General features: G+C 32.4%; 1 protein-coding gene across 1 annotated transcript in view; it reads right to left on the bottom strand.

Annotated features, from left to right (window-relative positions):
* LOC109839884 (rab3 GTPase-activating protein non-catalytic subunit) overlaps positions 1-19,817 on the bottom strand; it is a 29,093-nt gene that overhangs the window by 5,062 nt on the left and 4,214 nt on the right. Inside the window, exons 2-7 of the mRNA XM_020408332.1 lie at positions 15,863-15,997; positions 15,590-15,769; positions 15,344-15,405; positions 15,078-15,235; positions 10,151-10,299; positions 9,918-10,061 (exon numbers count right to left, since the gene is read on the bottom strand). Of these exons, the coding sequence (XP_020263921.1) occupies positions 9,918-10,061; positions 10,151-10,299; positions 15,078-15,235; positions 15,344-15,405; positions 15,590-15,769; positions 15,863-15,997 (828 nt within the window). The remainder of the gene's footprint in view (positions 1-9,917; positions 10,062-10,150; positions 10,300-15,077; positions 15,236-15,343; positions 15,406-15,589; positions 15,770-15,862; positions 15,998-19,817) is intronic.

The raw sequence follows: 19,817 nt of genomic DNA on the forward strand, positions 1-19,817 counted from the left end.
TATCAACTTCTCTTCTTCCTCCTCTCTTCATCAAAATCCAAGCTTTAAGCTTAGTCCAAACCTACGGCCTTCGTTTCTCAGCCTCAACGAGTGATCAACTCACTCTCCAAGGCCATGCACTCCTACTCCATCAAGATCACTCTTGGATTTGACCTCATACCGCCAATTCATATCAGAACTCCTCTCACGTCACGGCCTTCGTCTCTCCAAGACCTCTCTCGCTCTGGCTAATTCGCATGTGTCCCCCTCCACCACTTTCGTCCTCTGCCCATCAGAAGACGATGACAGTGATGGACTAAATCCTAAAATCTGGTACTTTCGCTCTATCCCTCACAAAAACCACACATCCAAAAACCCTAGATCTTAATCAAGCGAAAAAAAACTCCACACAAGAAAACATCTTTCTTTTTTAAATCAAACCCTATCCCTAACCCGAGATCAGCGACAATCTTGGTCAGTCACTTCTCTAAGTAGCGGCGGCCTCCGACCAACCATCATATTCTGATCTGCTCTTATGCTACCATTACCGAAGTATTCAAGAGGATTTGCTCGACATGTTGATGATAAGGGGTAAATGGATCAGATAATTTCCTGATAAAATATGTTTCATTTCAACTACTTGATAGTATTAGATACTTAATTAGGTTTTTATTATTGCTCATGTTTGATTTTTTATGTTACCTAGTTATTCATGTATGACATCGTAACAAAGCTTGTGATATTGATCTGTAGTTGTGTCTAATTCCCTTTCTAATTAATTCTTTGAAAAATTCTCAGTAAACCCTTGATTGAGATCTCCGAGAGCAAGATCCCCTCATTGTGGATTCTATAGCCAACTCGATTCATGATCCTTAGGTGAGAAAAAGATGCAATCTCATAGTTTCTTATTGGGTTCTCTTTGTTTTTACCTAGATTAGGATATGTAGTTAGTTTGGTTAATTCTTTTTGGTAAAGTTAATATTTTGTAAGATTATTTGTGAATTCTTTCATTCTTTTTATAAATTGCAAGATGTTTAATATATTGAATGATCTATGATCGTATTGTACAAATGTTTGAAATAATTGGCCTATATGATAATAATAGATGATGATATCAAAAAGTCAACTTTGGGGACTGATGGGTTTCTTATTAATTCTTTCTGAAAATCCCAGCGATCAATTGATCGAGATATCTTAGTGCAAGATCCCCTCATCGGATTTGTATCCTACAGCCGAGCGATTCATGGTCCTTAGGTGAGAAAAATATCCAAACACATAATTTGTAGTTAGTTTGCTAAATTCCTTTTGGTATTGTCCATACATTGTTATATTATTTGGTGAGTTATTTTGTACAATTCTTTTAATAAATTACGAGTATGGCACATCGACATTTAAATGAAAAAATTCATTCAAGAAATGAACTTGGTTCTTTGTAAGTATATACAGAATTATGTCAAAAATTAAGGGTACTACTATTTATCAATAATATTCAGTAGCCTATAGATAGCTTCTTCATGTGAGCATTGATTCGTGATTCTTTTCCTGAATTTTGATGGTTTTGTTGGATATTGATTTTTTTCCTGAATTTTGATGGTTTTGTTGGATATTGAATTTTTTATTTGATAGTATCTAGACGGATAGTTTTAGGAAACAAATCAAGGAGAACCTCTAATAATAAGCAACTCTCAGTGGTAAATATCTTCCTTTTTTAGAACTGGTTTTGCATAAATAGAAATTAGATGAACTTTTTTTCTTATTTTTGTTGAATTTTGATGATTTTGGGATATTGAATTTTTTATTTGATTTTTTCTAATGGATGGTTTTTAGGAAGCAATTCAAGGAAAAACCCTAATAATAAGCAAGTCCCAAAAATAAGTATCCCTTTCTATTTTAGAACTAATTTTGCATAACTAGAAATTAGTTAAGCTTTTTCCTTCTTATTATTAATTTTGTTGAATTTTTATTTAGTTTTCTTAGCATAATAAATTTGGGACATTTACGCCCATGCAAATTTCAAACATGCTCGTCTTATATTCGCTATTTTCTATTTTGATACATTAAATGGAGCCCAAACTCTCAAAATTCATAACACATTACATCAATTGATACTTGCACACTATTACAAGATAATTAAACTCTTGAATACTTTTGCATCCTGAGTTTCTAGGAGTTAATATTTCTTAATCAATTCTTTGGTAATTTGTCATTGAAATTCTTTGTCTATTATTTCTACATATCCTTGATTGTTTTCCCCAAAATTATGTAGTGATAATACAATTGAATAATAATTCTTAATGGCTCACTATTTATTGTTCTACTTTGCAATGTGATTAGGTTCTCTTCATGTTGAGTTGAACTATTGTTTTATATGTTTGTTCAGTTAATGTCTTTTAGCAATCAATCAGTGAAATTTTGCCCTTATTGGTTGCACACTGATCAATTCATCAGCTTATCTGATTTTTAATAGAATTTTATCATATTATTTTGGGTATAAATATTATAATATGCTTTTTTATTTACTTTAAATATCATGTTATGATTTTTAATTGAACAAAGTATCATGATATGCTTTTTACCGAACCCCGATAGGTTTGACACTAACTGTAGTTGATATGGTTTGATGATTTTTTTTGCTAAATTTGTTACTTTGCAAGTAATAATCTTATTTGTTTGCAAACTCAACCTTTACTTCCACTATTTCAAACTATACCTACAGTTTGAGAGAGTGAAACTGAGTAACAAGTACTTAGGTTGTGTTTGGTTTGAGAGGAATGAAAAAAAAAAGTCAGGGATAATAAAAAAGAAAGAAAAAGAAAAAGAAAGTAAAATAGGGTTCTTTTTTATGTTTGGTTAGAAAGAAAGATGTAAAAAATATTTAAAGGAAAATGATACACAAACATTCCCTCTTGTGTGCTTATTCAATAAAAGAATATAGAAAATATAATTTTATTTGATACTTCATGCTAATTCATTCATTTTGTAATTATTTCTAAGTTTTAAGTTCTTTTTAATGAGGATAACATATAGATCCAACACAACTTGTTAGTCTGTGTGATAATTTTTTCAATAGCAGCTTCAAGGACGGGAGGAAAATATACGTCCTCTATGTTTAGAAACCACTTCACGCCAATACTTATGATAAACCAATACAAATAGTTAAAAAAATGAAAGAAGCTAAAGATCATTATAGTTAAAAAAATTGAAAGAAGCTAAAGATCATTGTACTTAAAATACTAAGTTGATACAAATAATAGACAAATCAATGTAATTATCAATTTTAAATATTAACTATAAATATTTTAAAATTTTTATTTTTGAATATAGTATTTTCTGTAGATTGCGCAATATTTTTATTTTGTTCAAAAAATTCAAAAGATCATTCTATATTAAAATGTAGCATTTTTTATAGTCATTTTAATCATTCTCTGTGGGACCCACATGTGGCCAAGGGAGCTACAAAAGATTTATCTTTGGTTTTCTTTTCTATATAGGTCCTAACTACGATAGAAACAGGAGATTGCTTCTATCCGCCACCGTCATAGATCACGTCTTTGACTTCTCCCCCGATTTTCCTTCTCTTTTGCTAGGTTCCAGCAAAGAAAAGGGAGGTGAATTTTCAAACCTTATTTTCGTTTGGATTCTCTTGTTTTTCTTTTCCTTTTACTTTTCATTTTACCCAAACAACAGAAATTTATGTTCCTATTCATTTTCTTTTATTTCCCCCTGTTTTCATTCAAATCAAACAGGGCATTAAAGTCCAAGAACTTTTCATTGAGATTCTTGAAACTTTAACCTACAAATAACTTAAGCTACATCATATATTTACTTTGAACCTTTTTAGTCAACTTGATGAAAATTTGATGAGGTTATACTGAGAATATAAAGAGATAGTATTAATGCTTTTATTCCTCTTCCTTTTATATGTTGATGCATCTAAGATTATGGTGTGCAAGGTAAATCATTAGAAAGAGGTCATGATGCCTTTAAGATTTCTCAATCCTGATTTTAGAACAATGGTCACTATGTCCAGCATATTTCCATGAATAATCTAATTCATATTTCCAAATTCATTATCTCGGCATCTATTGACATCTGAGATTCTTTTTACTTGATAATAATAGTATATCTATAGAAAGCCAATTTAGTGTCATGGTCTACATTATAATTGTCAATATACTATAATATTTACATATACATTAGTGCCTTTTGTTTTTGTTGAGGGGGTTTTACTTATTAACCCAAAGTTTTACTTTGACTTATTTTTAAACTCATCTACTTTCAAAATCACTCATACACCCTATAGATTTCCACCCACTTATTTAACCCCAAGTACCATATTTTAGCATTTATATATACATTATCCCTTTAAAAAGTTATAACTTCCCAAATATGCCCTTCTCTAATCTCAAAACAACCAAGTCCATAGCCGCTTGCAAGCAATCTCTTTGCTTCGTCACTCAACTAAACAAATTCATGTTCTCTCTCCGCTGGGATCACCGCTACCGCGGCCACCACTGACTCGCTACTTTGACTTTGAAAATTCGTCTCTCATTCACTCCTCTTCTTGCTCCCTATTTGATCCACTGGTTTCTGGTTACTTCTTGGTCCATCATGTGATTAAGTGTGGTTCTTGGCGATTGATCTCTGCATTCAGTTAAGAAAACCTTATTATCCTTTGTGCATAATAATTTTGCTTATATGTATCTAAGTTTTGGTGACAAGGTTGATACATGAAAGGTGTTTGATGGAATGACAAGAGTGATATAGTTATTTGGACCATAATGATTAGTAATGTCGGGGTTGGTTGAGGAGACAATGGAGGTGTTTGATGAAATGTCCAAGATAAGTTCGGTTTTATGGAATGTGATGATTGAGGATTATGTGCAGATAGAACATTCGAAAGGGTCAATAGAATTGTATTCTGATTGTACATATTGTATATCTTTGTGAGACATTGATATGTGGTGATTTAGTTAGAGTTTTATTTTCAATTTCTTGAACAAATGGTTGATGTTGTTGCCATTTTTAGAGCTTTGCGCACCAATGCATGAACGGGTTATCATGTACATATGTTGGTGGTTTTATCAATGAAAATACTTGCTTACTGACATGTTCAAAACTTACACCTAATCTACGATGATTGTATTTTATTTATACATCCTCAAATCAGTTTTTTTTTCTGAGCAATGTATGTGTGAAGATGTATAATGTGTTGTTTGATCAATTCTTCATGTAACCCACAGGACCACTCTCATTTTTTAAATTTTGAGAAAGTATAGCTCTTTATAATAAAGTGTAGCATCTTATGATGAAAGTATAGTTCTTTATGCTAAAGTATAACTCTTTATAGCCATAGTATAGCTCTTTATGGATAAAGTGTAGCTCTTTATGGTCTCTGAAAATTCTGATACTTAGTGAAATAAATCAAATCAGTTTTTTCTGAGCAATGTAAATGTGTGAAGATGTATAATATGTATTGTTTGATCAATTCTTCATGTAACCCGCAGATCCACTCTTTTTTTTAATTTGGGAAAGTATAGCTCTTTAAAATAAAATGTAGCACCTTATGATGAAAGTATAGCTCTTTACACTAAAATATAGCTCTTTATGAATAAAGTATAGCTCTTTATGGTCTCTAAAAATTCTAATACTTATTGAAATAAATCAAATCAGTTTTTTTCTGAGCAATATAAAGATGTGAAGATGTATAATATGTATTGTTTGATCAATTCTTCATGTAACCCACAGGTCCACTCTCACTTTTTCAAATTTTGGGAAAATATTGCTCCTTATAATAAAGTGTAGAACCTTATAATGAAGGTATAGCTCTTTACGTAAAGTATAGCTCTTTATGACCATGGTATAGCTCTTTATGGTCTCTGAAAATTCTGATACTTAGTGGAATAAATCAAATTAGTTTTTTATGAGCAATATAAAGGTGTGAAGATGTATAATATGTATTGTTTGATCAATTCTTCATGTAACCCACATGTTCTTCATGTAACCTACAGGTTCACTTTCACTTTTTCAAATTTTAAAAAAAATATAGCTCTTTATAATAAAGTGTAGCACCTTATGATGAAAGTATAACTCTTTAGACTAAAGTATAGCTTTTTATGGCTATAATATAGCTCTTTATGGTCTTTAAAAATTCTGATATTTAGTGGAATAAATCAAGGTCTCTGAAAATTCTAATACTTAGTGGAATAAATCAAATTAGTTTTTGTTAGCAATGTCAGTAAGCAAGTATTTTCATTGATAAAACCACCAACATATGTACATAATAGCCATTGCATACCTTAGTGTGCAAAGCTCTAAAAATGGTTATAGTATCAACCATTTATTCAAGAAATTGACATTAAAACTCTAATTAAATCACCAAATATCAATATCTCACAAAGATATACAGTATGTACAATCAGAATACAATTCTATCAACCTTCTCGGATGTTCTATCTGCACATAATCCTCAATCATCACATTCCACAAAATCGAACTTCTCTTGAACATTTCATCAAACACCTCCATTGCCTCCTCAACCAACCCTGACACTGCTAATCATTATGGTCCAAATAACTATATCTCTCTTGTCATTCCATCAAACACCTTTCATGCATAAAGCTTGTCACCAAAACTTAGATACATATAAGCAAAATTGTTATGCATATAGGATAATAAGATTTTCTTAACTGAATGCAAAAAACAATCGCCAAGAACCACGCTTAATCACACGATGGACCAAGAAGTAACCAGAAACCAATGGATCAAATAGGAAGCAAGAAGAGGAGTGAATGGGGACGAATTTTCAAAGACAAAGTAGCGACTCGGTGATGGTCGCGGCTACGGTGATCCCGACAGAGAGAACATAGATTCGTTTAATTGAGTGACAAAGCAAAGGGACTGCTTGCAAGCGGCCATGGAGTTAGGTTGTCTTGAGATCAGAGAAGGGAATTTTTGGGAAGTTGTAACTTTTTAAAGTGATAATGTATATATTAGCACTAAAATATGATACTTTGGTTTAAAAATAAGCGGTTGGAGATCTATTGGGTGTATGAGTGATTTTAAAAGTAGATGGATTTAAAAATAAGTCAAAGTAAAACTTTGGGTTAATAAACAAAAACCACTTTTGTTGATGAGTTCTATAAAGTGGTGATTACTTTGGTCTTAACTTGATGAGGTTATATTATCATTGTAGTATCAATGTTGCAATCATGATTATGACAGAGGACATGCATGTAATTTACCTATTTGACTTATTTAAATTTTAACTATTTTCTTGTAATTTAATTACTTCTTTTAATTATGAATTTTTTCCCTCAATCTTCAAAAAGAAGAAGCAACAACCATTTCTTTGTCATTTGAAGGAAAAGTTGTGGTCGTTATTTTATTATATTTGCTTGGAAATTATGTCTAAATGTTTAGAGCTCTTTCCCAATAACATGTTTGTTTAATTTTGGACTTTTTTGAATGTAGTAGAGGTCCAACTTTTGAGATTATAAACTCTTAGTTAGATTTTAAGGTAAAACATATAATATTTATAATAGTTATTTGTTCGGAGAAATGTTAGTATCAATGAATCATATTGTTGCTTCCCATTAATTTTCCACATCAGCATGCTACATCACTTGCAATTGCAATCAAGAAGAGGAACTTGCGAAAACATTTCTAGGGAGTGATAACCATCCATTATCAAGGTTTATTCTTCCCTTTGATATATTAACTTATTCACTACCTACTTGCATATATATGTATATAAACAGTAATATAGCACATAGATTAATTAGGATACAAAAATATATTACCTCTTGGCAGTATTATGATTTTTAGTTGCATTCATCTCTTTTTATTTTTATTTTTTTATTTTTTATTTTTTTATTTTTATTTTTATTTTTTTATTTTTTATTTTTTTATTTTTATTTTTATTTTTTATTTTTTATTTTTTATTGAGGGGGGTGGTTGTTTTGAGTTCATTCTTAGCTCGGGTCTGATTTTTTTTTTTCTCATTCGTTTTCCGGGTGATTTATGTAGGAACTCATAAACCTCAAACAATGTTACTTTCTTTTATGCTCACTTCAAACATCATTGAATCTGTTTTGCTTCTAACATTAAATTAGATCCATCAACTTTTGAGTCTTTTTGATAAACTTTTTAACTTCGCAATTTTGGGTTAATTTATAATTATTAGATCTTAATTGATTTTATCCGATCTTAGGCATACTGTGAGTTCTTAGTTCAATTTGGAGAAGTTCTCCTTTGTGAATATGCTAATTGAAAAGTATAATTGCATTGCACATGTTGAACATTGTACTATTAAAAGCAGTGGATGAGTTTGGCAGCAAAATAAAAGAAAAACATATTTTTCAACCATTGCAATTGGCAATTGTTAGTTGAGTATTATGTTTGTACAAAAGATCGAGTAGTGCTCTTTGAATTTGAATTATTTACTATGTCAAAGATGCTTAGAAGTTTTTTAACCTTAAGTGCAGTACATTATGTTCAACTCTTGGACATATATATTTTATTCATTGTTTAATACTTATGTCATATTAAGTTCAAGTTCAACCACCCATCAAAATTAGAAGCTTAAGATTAATAAAAAAGAATCGTCGTCGAAACCCAGAAAAGTTCTCGAGGTCGCAAGAACTCAAAAAGAGTAGCAAGAAATCCTCGCTTTTCATCCTGAACATTTTACCTAGTGTCAAAAATTTCACTGATTTTCAGTTAAGCATATCAAATATGTTCGTTGAGGATTGTTTTAATTATTGGTATTGACTTCACAAAGGCTACCTCGTATAGTGTTTCTTTTGTTTGATTTGGGAAACTTAAGGATTTTTTTTGTTTAGTGTCATGGGTTTTCATTTAACTTAAAATATTATGGATCTTTTTGCTACAAAAGTGGGAGAATTGATGGCACTTTAGATGTTTGCTAATAGTAGTAGATATGAAATGAGTTAATAGTTGTTACTTGAGTTAGTGAGGTTTAGGCACTCATTTTTATCCATTGGTATGTACACAAAGCCCACGTAATTAATTATCAACAACACTAGCTGTGCTAAATTAACAAAGATGAGCAATGGACAGTTAAGGGCCATGCTTTGCACGGGTCTGGATACTAGTGGATTCTTCTATATGAATCGCGTAAAAATACATTTTATTTTAACCCCTTCATCTAGACTCTTAGTGTGGAAGAGCTCTACAGTGTTGTTCCTGGTTCACATGTCGAAACGTGGTTTCTATAACATTAACTAGCTTTCAGGGTTTTAGCCAGCTCTCCTTTCCTCACAGCTTCTGCATGACAAACTTGACATAAGAGGTCTGGCATAAGGTTCACCAATCATTCATAAGATGGTACATCCTTCTTTGGAATTTCCCAAATAGAAGTAAGCTCCTTAGCTCATCCCATTGGATTGTATGAGGCAATAATGATCACGGTCACAGAGGCATATGGGGAATAATTTGGGGAGCATTAGAAATTTGAGATCTCAAAAATCCATAAAGCCACAAATATTCAGGAAGAATTCAGAATTGGTATGCAAGTACAATAGCCTATTAACACAATTTAAGAAGAAGAATAAGGACTTAAAAGAACATAGCAGCTTTGAAGACTGATGATAGCATCAGCAATTAGGTCAAAGGTTAGAAAATATGAAACATAAGGCTCATTTGCTATGTTTTCTTTAAGTTAAAAGTTTACAGTACGTATAAATTATTATAGGATAATCAACATAAGGATCGTGAATACTGTCTTAACTTCACGTCAGCGATTCATAAACAATTTTGTTTGTTTCTTAGGCTATCCAGGAATGATTTCAGTTGTTGTCAATGCTTTTGAATAATGTAAATATGACAATAAGGATGAACAAATAGTAGTGGCACTACAAGGTTATATTCCAGGTAGAAAAATGAAAAGGTTGCAAGAGGGAAAAGATTAACAGTACCTCAATTATCCCTTTCCGAGGTGCATGAATTGCTAAACACAAGCAATAATCACTTTTGGTGTGTTCATAGAAAGTGGAACTTGATGAAGCCTTATCTTTGTCCACCAACATCTCCATAAAAAGGCAGGAAGCATCACGATATCCCTGAAGAATGATCACTTGTTTAGACATGGTTAAAAGGAGAATGAGGAGGTTACGGGAAAGAATCTATTTAATTTAATGAGAAATGTTACCTTCCATAATCGCACAACCACAAGTGCCTGAGTGTCCAGCAAAAGAATACGACCAAGAGAGTCTGTTATAGCAGCCAACGAACCACTTGGAGACAACGTTAGCTTTTCTCCCTTCCTTGGAGGATCCTTTAAACATGTCAAAGGTGAAGCTGCCACAAATTATACTGACAGAATTAAGTCACCAGCCATTTTTCATAGTGAAGATGGTTGAAAAAAATACAAGGGAAGTTACAACTAGGATGGTGTTTGTTCTATCACATGCATATATTACTATCTCATGAGAGTGGCAGTTAGGTTAAATATACATCTCTGTGTTGTTTTCTTTTGAGGAAGGTGACACATAAGCGTGTGGTCATAGAATCACCTGATTGCTTAAACCAAGATGTAGTAGCTTTCGGTACGTTTTTTACACATGAAACACTCAACCATCTTGAAACTAAGGGTTCTGATAATAATATTTTAATCAAGGAGTACATGGGTCCACAGATTCTGCGTGATTAGGATAAACAGCGGCAGGGATGATGACTTTCAACTACCTATTATCTATGTTAATTAAAGGTAAAAGGAATTCAACTTTTTTTTATTTTGAAACATAACCCCAAATTAATTGCTACTTCTAGATAAGAAACTTGTAATCCTTATAAATTAGTGTTGTATGCTACTACATATTATATGGTACATCATTACAAAATACCAATTTATCGTAATACTCCTATCAATAATATGATGAGTGAGCTTACTTTAGAATGTTAGGACACTGGAGTTACATCGACCAATTTATCGTAATACTCCTATCAATAATATGATGAGTGAGCTTACTTTAGAATGTTAGGACACTGGAGTTACATCGACGTCAGGACCTTGTTATTAGTAACTAGTATAATGCATGTACTTTGCACGTGGACATACTATTTTTTGTCTTCAATTCTTTTTCTTTGAGTGCAAAATTATGAAATGACTTTTATAATAATATAAATTCATAAATTGAACAATTAATAAATTTTTACATTAATAAATAAAGTTGTGTATATAGAATTGTATGAGTAATTTTTATATTTTAGATAATTATTACAATTTAATCATAATTTATTTAGATACTTATCACAAATTAAGTAATTAGTTAATATTATAATATATAATATAATATTTTTATTTGTAACTTAGAATAGCTATACTAAATTATATGCTATTTATAACTATTCTTATTTATATTATTTATATGTAGTATAATTATAATACTATTATTCCCTCTAATGTATTAACTAATAGTGTAATTCTTAGTTAATCTATAATATTAAAATAATTATATTACTATTAAATATTTATACAATTTTATTTGTATTTATTGAATGATAATAAACTTTTTAAGAATATTTAATAGTGTGTCATTTTATTTATAATAATATTTTATTACTTTATTATAATTTATAAATAGGAATCTAACAATTTAATAACATATTTATAAGTAGTGGATGGCAATATACTTGTTAAGAAAATTATTTTATTATAATTTATAAATAGGCATTTAACAATTTAATAATATACTATTTAATAAGTTATGTATAGTTATTTTACGAAATATTTTATTAAACTAACGATTTTATACTATTTTATTATAATCAATAATTATCTATAATTATCTAATAAATTATAACATATTTTATAAATTTTCTTATCATTGTAAAGGTATTTATATTAATTACATTTTAGCTAATAAATTATAACATATTTTATAAATTTTCTTATCATTGTAAAGGTATTTATATTAATTACATTTTAGTGAATGCCTAAATATATGGGAAAGTAATTTTCTTATCATTGTAAAGGTATTTATATTAATTACATTTTAGTGAATGCCTAAATATATGGGAAAGTAAAAAGGTCCTAATTAATAAGATATTATATATAATTAGTTAAAGACTAATTAGAAGTAAGTAATGGTATATTGCAAATTATCAAAATTTGAGAGGGCAAAAAAGGAAATCAAAAGTTTTGACATGTGTATTCTCTTTTATAAGTAGTATAGATTTTCATTTCCTATCTTTAATGATCGATTAGCCATAAATTGAGTTAATATCAATCCCTTTGCTAACTGCTTTTGAACAGAGTACTTTCCTGCTTGTATTGCCTCTCTTGGTGATGGAAATGGGATTTGCTCAAAGGACTAGCTTCGTAAAGAGGAAAGGAGACAACCAGTAGAAGAGGCTAGGGGATGACTGAAGAATGAACAAGATCCCAATCCTGAAACTGGCACATGAATACCCAGGGAGGCTAGTAAACTTTGTAGGAAAAGCTTTATAGTGTTGTAAGACATCTTTTTCGAAAGTATTAACAGCAATGTTACATTAAACGTTGAGCGTTTCTAGGCGTCGGACTTGACTCCTAGCGCTTAGTCGCCTAGGCGGGTGCCTAAGCGGTTTCTGAACGTTTTTTTTTTTTTTTTAATTGTGATACTTGAAGATAAATATAGATATACTCAATCAAAGATGCATAAATGATAAAATACCAACACTATTAACTGAATTTTTTGGTTTACCAATTACAATAGCTCTTTGTATGTTTATACTTCTCAACTCAAATTATAAGTTCATCTCAACAGTGAAAAACTCATTCTCAACTCAAATTACTGTTAACTTATAAGTTACTGTTAAGTTTAAGTTAACAATAAACTTAAACTTAAGTTTACTGTTAACTAAAATATTGTTAACTTAAGTTTACTGTTTACTTAAACTTAAGTTTACCATCAACAAAAAACTTAATATTAACTTAAACTTAAACTTAAGTTCACTGTTAGCTTAAACTTAAGTTTCACTTAAATTTAAGTTTACTGTTAACTTACCCTTCTTAAGTTTAAGTTGATGTTGTTAACTAACTTAAATATATATTTAAGAAGTACTTTTTACCTTGTTAGTAGTTACAGAGATCAGGGGAGCTCAGCAATGTTACAGCAGGCACTAGGCAGACTAGGCGTTTGAGCGAGCGCCTAGCGTCTAGACCCCTGGGTGTACGCCTAAGCAGCGCCTAGACGTTTGAATATTTTTAAATTATTTAATTATAATAATTAATAAAAATATGTATTAAATTCATATAAATTTAAAAAAAATAGTCATCTTAGTTCCACAATAAATCATGCATACTTAGATACTAAATAGCCAAAATAATAATTAACAAGACTAGAGCCTAAGATGTTTTCTTTTTTTATTTTTAATTACAATAATCGATAGTGAATGTCAACGTTATAGAAAGCTTAGATGTCAGACTGGTGTCTAAGCGGATTTCTTTCTTCATTTAAGTAGTGGTGGTCGATGAGGTTTTGCTGAAGGTCGGAGGAGGTGGTGGATGTGTTCATATTTGGAGGTTAATGGAGTTTGGAGGACGTGTAGGATACAACATATAAAATCACAACCAAGGCCTATAGGGTGTAATCCACGTAAGCAGACAATGCTCCCCTAAACGCTTGTAAAATCTAGGTGGGCAGCCTAAATACCGCCTAGGCACTAAGCGCTAGTTAGACGGCCTAGGGACCGTCTAGGCCTATGCGTACGCCTAAGCAGACTAGGCGGAGGTTTTTTAAAACAGTGATTAACAGGCGACGGTTTTTAAGAATCATGTAACCAGAAATCTGTCTTATCCTCCAATTTAGGAATCGCAGGAGATTCTTCCTGAGAGCTTAACAACAAGGATTTTATCTGTATTCTATTAGAACACAATTACAGAGGAGAAAATGATGCCTGCAAAGCCAAAAATAGATAATTATGTGCCCAGGTAATTTTTTTAGGGCAATAGTATATAGTGCATAAGATAATTTTGCAAAATAAATACTATGCATCTTTTTGTTTGATACACTTTTCTTACTCGCAATAGTGTTGGCTTTTGTTACTGCAAGTGAAATGTATTTTACTATTTTTTCCAATAACCAGAATATGATCATTTGCAATAAACTTGAAAGTAATGTCTGACAGCTGGTTGACCGTGTTCTAAGAAATAATGGGAAACATTAGTCTGATATTTTTAATAAGTGATTTCTTATTACAATGTGCAGTTCAAAGAAGTACTCCATTTTTTGTTTTGACCTCATGCTTTTTTTTTTTTTTTTTGAGTGACTGATTGAAGCATAACCCATGCAAAGTGACAGCTTCCAATAAGAAACTCAGTAAAAAGTCAAAACACAAAAGTATAGAATAAACATAGACACTATGAGGGTAAAAGTCACCAATTTCGAACGTCTATTTTGCAGTTATATTGATGAATCATTGTCATAAGTAGAAGCGGAATAACGATATCACTATTATGATCATAAAGCCTTTGAACAGGCAGACTTCCAATCTTTACAGCTTACTGTTCCAGAAAACTTTTAAATTAACAAAACATCCTTGCACTGTGCATTAATTATTATTGAGTTTCCAAATGATCAGTTCCCTTACCATAGCAGCAGTGGCTTCCAAGCCTTAGCTGCGGAAAACAAAGTCAAAGCCTGTTGATCATTTTCAGAAGATGGTTCAATATTAAGTGACGTCACCCATTAAATTGCCTCGTGGCAGCTCATGCGGAAAAAAAGGGCAGAGACCATGGTGCCTATTCTACACCCATTCACAGCATCCCTTGTATCAGTAAGCATACCCCTCCCACTTTTGACCAACCCGTTTGTTTTTTGAAGTATTAGTCAATGACCATGCACCGTGATTTACCTAGTGTATGTGTACTCAAAACCTACTATATGTCTGCATCTCTAAGTTCAAAAAGTGCTCGATTGAAACCAACGTTAATCTCATGTCCATGTCAATAAATCAAGATTAACCTTTAGCAATGCATTAACTTTTCCTTAATAAAACTTTAAACTTAGTGATGCAGCATAGAGATTTATGTATAAAGCACTAGAGCAGTAAAATAAATAAGGCAACAAGAGGAATATCACTATATAAAAGACCTTTGGCAAATGGCTGAGATGTGATATGTGACTTTCTAGTGGATGGCTGCTCACTCCGCCAAATCATTTTGGAAAATGATATCAGGGTTGAAAATGTTGCAGGCAAAACCTTTGACAGAATAGTTCCAACCAAGGATCTGCTCCTGTCTACTGACAACCTACATTAACCCGAGTGTGTTTTCATAACAATTTCTGTATATATGGAAATTAGCTCTTTTAAAGCTGTATACGTTATCAGTGGCCACAGAAAGCAATGTTGAACTCACCTGTACGCTGAAACAACTGCATCATCTCCTATGGTAACTGCACAGTAGTAACGCTGATTCGACTGCCCAGCAATAAAAGTAGCTGAATTCAATACCAGAATAGCCTTAGAGAGCTTCCATTAAAATCATCTTTCATAACAATGAGCGCACAGCAGACTATAAGAAAGGAACTGACAGGATTGCACTTATTTCAAATTCCTTAAAGTATGATTAAAAAGGAAAAGATCACCAAAAAGACCAATTCACCTGAAGCTCCAAGAGTGGAGGCGGCATTAGACCAACAATTGCAGCATCAACTGAAGACCCGAACTTGCCAACATTCCATAGCTGAAAGGGTATTCTTCCAAAGGAGCTTTCATCCTCTGGATCCTTCAAATCTTCCCATATTCGTGAGCGTGCCTCTTGAAACCATCTTTGGAGCAAGCTCTAAAACTCAAAGGTTCAGCATGAAAATCAAGCCTTACAGATATTTTAAGACATGATTAATCATCAGTAAAAATGCTTTTATGGAGAGGAAACCTGGATATCTGATCCATCAAAGCGTGCAACCGCACCAGGCATAACTATAGAAAGCTCCTGCGACTCAGCATTTTGCAGAGAATTGCCCATTATTTCGCGAAATCTCAACCTTGCTATCCTTGCTGGATGAACAAACTACAGGGTAAAAGGCTAATCAAAATTTAAGACAAATAATTGCAACTATTTTCAAAGAACTATTGACTTTCAGGTATAACAAGTCAAGCAAAATTTAGAAAATTGGGCAATGAGGACATGTGTTGCCCATATCGGGTCCGATTTTAACTTGACCATAAAAATAGAGGGGTATTTGTCACGCCAGTTAGATATAGCACGCTGCTAATAAACTGATATAAACAAGAAATTGTAAAAAGATATTGATAATTGCATGTCCTCCACTATATAATCTTTTTTGTTTTTTTTTTTAATTAGGCTGCTAATGTAGACAAGCCCATATTTCCTATCAAAAACTATCAACAGTGGAAAATCTCAATACCAAGATCCAAATATTGGTAGCCCAAATCAATACAAGTATCGCCCACACCAAGACTTGAAAACCCAGTGTCAAGTCTTCCTTGTGCATATCTTCAGTACAGAATATCATACAGCAACAGCATGCACACAATACTTTCAGGACAATTTGAAGTATTAAAAACTATTTAGAATTTTAGATAATATGGTTAATTTGCTAGTTATGATCCTCAAAACATAGATTAAGTCTCGAAGGAGATTATAAAGTTGAATTATCAAGATAGTGTTTTCCATCAGTTTTTTGGATGAACTTCAAAATCTCTAGTATTTAATTACTATTCAACTAGCTTCTTTCAGTTTAGGACTTGTTTTGGTGGTTTTACTTGTTGATCTCCAAATCAATGAAATCTGATTGAGATGTGAGATGTTAGCTTTTGTAATGAACCCTCATTACATTCAGTAGCGGAGCCAGGAATATTGGTAAGGGGGTCCAAAGAACTTAATAATTAAATACAATAAAATATAAACTTTCTTCATGATTGATTAGTACCTAAACAACATTACAAAACAAGACTTTCAAAATTAGATTTCAATTTATAATTTAGTGTGCTCAATAATATTCTTCTTGCATTCATTTATTAAAGCCATTTTATGAATTTAGATTAGATAGGATATTTGATTAGATTGAGCTGAAAGCACTAGGCAGCCTAGGCATAGGACCCAACGCCTAAAGCCTAGGTGGGCCTGGGTGGTTTTCCTTTTTTTATTTTTAGTTATAATAATTGGTTATAAATAGTAATGTTATAGAAAGCGCTAGGCATCGCTAGGCACCTGGTGCCTATAGGCATATTTCTTTCTTTATTTAAGTGGTGGTGCAGGAGGTTTACTGAAAATTGGAGGAAGTAGGGGAAATGTTAGTTAGTGGAGGGGGTTGAAGGAGGTTAGAAGACCTGAAGGCTGCAGCGAAAGAAATCAAGACCAAGACCTCAGCGATGCAATCTGCGTAAGTGGCCCACACTCCCATAAGCGCTCCTAAGACTGGGATGGGCAGCCTAGGTATCGCATAGGCCTAAGCGGAAGACTAGGTGGGTTAGATGTCCGCTTTTTAAAACATTGATCTAGATTATTTAGGATGAAGTTATTTCGAATTTTGAATTTTAGTAGGATTAGATCATGATTTGGTTTTTAAATTCTAGTTTTGAATTTTTGAAATATTAGTAGAGATAAGATTCTAGGGTTATTTCGATAGTAGACCCCTAAATCTTCAATATATCGATATTACACCTCCAATTTTTTAAAATTGATCTCAACCCTCCTAAATATTCATTACTTCAATATTAGACCCCCAAATCTCTGAAATTGATCTCAAGCTCCCCAGATCCTATTAGTATGTTGAAATAAGCCCCTTAGTTAATATGGGGAAAATATTTTGTTCAATTTAACTTTTTCGGTGATTTGCTAGTTATACCCCTCACACAAACCCAGACTCATTAACCACTTCAACTTGTGCCCGTTAAGATTTCCAAATCCGTTTAACAAAACCCTAAGCAAAACTCATTTTCCACTTCATATTCCCCAGCGTTTTCTCTAACATCTTTGGCAACAAAAATTTTATCCGATGCAAATTTGAGATTAGAACCAAAAAGAGCTGTTGGGAAAGACATTGGAGAAGATCAAATGGAAATGGGTTTGGACTAGGGTTTTATTAAACGGATTTGGAGAGCTTAACGAATATAAATTAAAGTGGTTAATAGGCTTGGGTTTGTGTGAGAGGAATATAACTAGCAAATCAATGAAAAAGTTAATGTAAACAGAATATTTTCCTATATTTCGACCAAATTTTAACTAGAGAGCTTATTTCAATATACTAATAGGATTTTTTGGGGGGCAACTTGAAATCAATTTCAAAGATTTAGGGGGCTAATGTCACAATATTGAAGATTTAGGGGGCCCTGAGAGCAATTTCAAAGATTTAGGGTGGTTAATATCAAAATATTGAAGATTAAAGGGGATGGTTAAAAAAATTTGGTAGTCTTGATGGTTGTATGAAACATATTTAGTTCTTATTAGTAATTAATCTTACTCATCAATTATCTCCAAATTAATAGCCTTTTATTTAATAAAAAATTAAAAACACCAATATTTTCATAAGGCCTGTGACTTATTGTTACTTTCCATCCATAAAACACTAGGGGAGAGCAAATGGTCGGTTCGGTCGATTTTAGTCATTTTTATCAAACTGAACCGAACTAAATTGAATGATAAAACCGGACCAAACTGAACCGAACCGAAAATTTTCGATTTGGTTCAATTGATTTGTTTGATTGCTATAGGCCCAACACAAAAACAGCAACACAAAGTTACTGTGAGTGAAACCAAATAACTACAGAGGCGAAGGTTTAGGCTTTGAGTTTGATTAAAGACTGAAGCACAAAGCTCTAAGTTTGATTAAAAATTGAAGAACATGGGAGGGAAAGTAGCTAATGGAGGTTGGAATTTGATAATGGCACCTACCTCGTGACTCGTGAGAGGAGAGAATGGCTATGGCTCCTTTTTGTGTGTTTTAAAGAAGAGAACAAAAGTTGGAACCGATTCTCTCTTTCTATAAATATTCACCATGACAGCTAATATTGAGTTGGAGAGAGAAATTAGCCATTCACGTAGGTACGTAAGGCCCCATTGAAAATGTGAGAGAACCGCAAATACGTCATACTTATTGGCTGCATTTGGAGAGGGTTCTCAGTTGATTCGGTTGTTACCGATCTACAACCGCTAACCCCGACCCAACCGAAACTAAAGAGAAGAACCGCATCGAACTGCCCAAAATCGGGCGGCTCAGCCAGTTTGATCGGTTCCAACAGAACTATGCTCACCCCTACAAAACACCAAACACCATTGCCCCTAAAAACACCAAACAACCATCCTCTTCCACTAGAAGCCAAAGAGCTAAAAACCACAAAAGTAGGGGCATTGTTCATCTTCTTTATTAGTTTCTCCAAACCACAAGTCCACCTAAATCCAAAGAACCTAAAATCCATCTTTGCTTAGTGGCATAAAAACAAAAAAGCATATGTTTCTTGTTATCCCATTCAGAGGCCGGTGCATTCCCTTAATCAAGCAAAGGACTTTGAGAAAGTATGAGGGATGTTGCAATTAAGATTTATGAAATTATTTACCAATTATCCCCTAGACTTTTTGTATTCTTCAGAAAAAGGCCAAGGCTCCTTTGGTCCCCATGTAGCACTACCCCTTATTACATTAAAGAATATTTTAAATTTACAGAGAGACCGTTACAACTGAGATAAGCTAACCTAAAGTTTTGAGGTTTAGAAACATTACTGTGGCAGAAATACCAAAATTCCAAACGAGATCAACATAGTGACTTTGTTCAAATTTCTAGTAAAACATCAATAGAAAGTAATCATGGATACTTATGTCATTATCAATTACCTATGTTAAGTAATAATCTTTTAAAAAATCACTCTCC

The sequence above is a fragment of the Asparagus officinalis genome, chromosome 5 (genome assembly GCF_001876935.1).
Source record: "Asparagus officinalis chromosome 5, Aspof.V1, whole genome shotgun sequence".
Lineage (NCBI taxonomy): Eukaryota > Viridiplantae > Streptophyta > Magnoliopsida > Asparagales > Asparagaceae > Asparagus > Asparagus officinalis.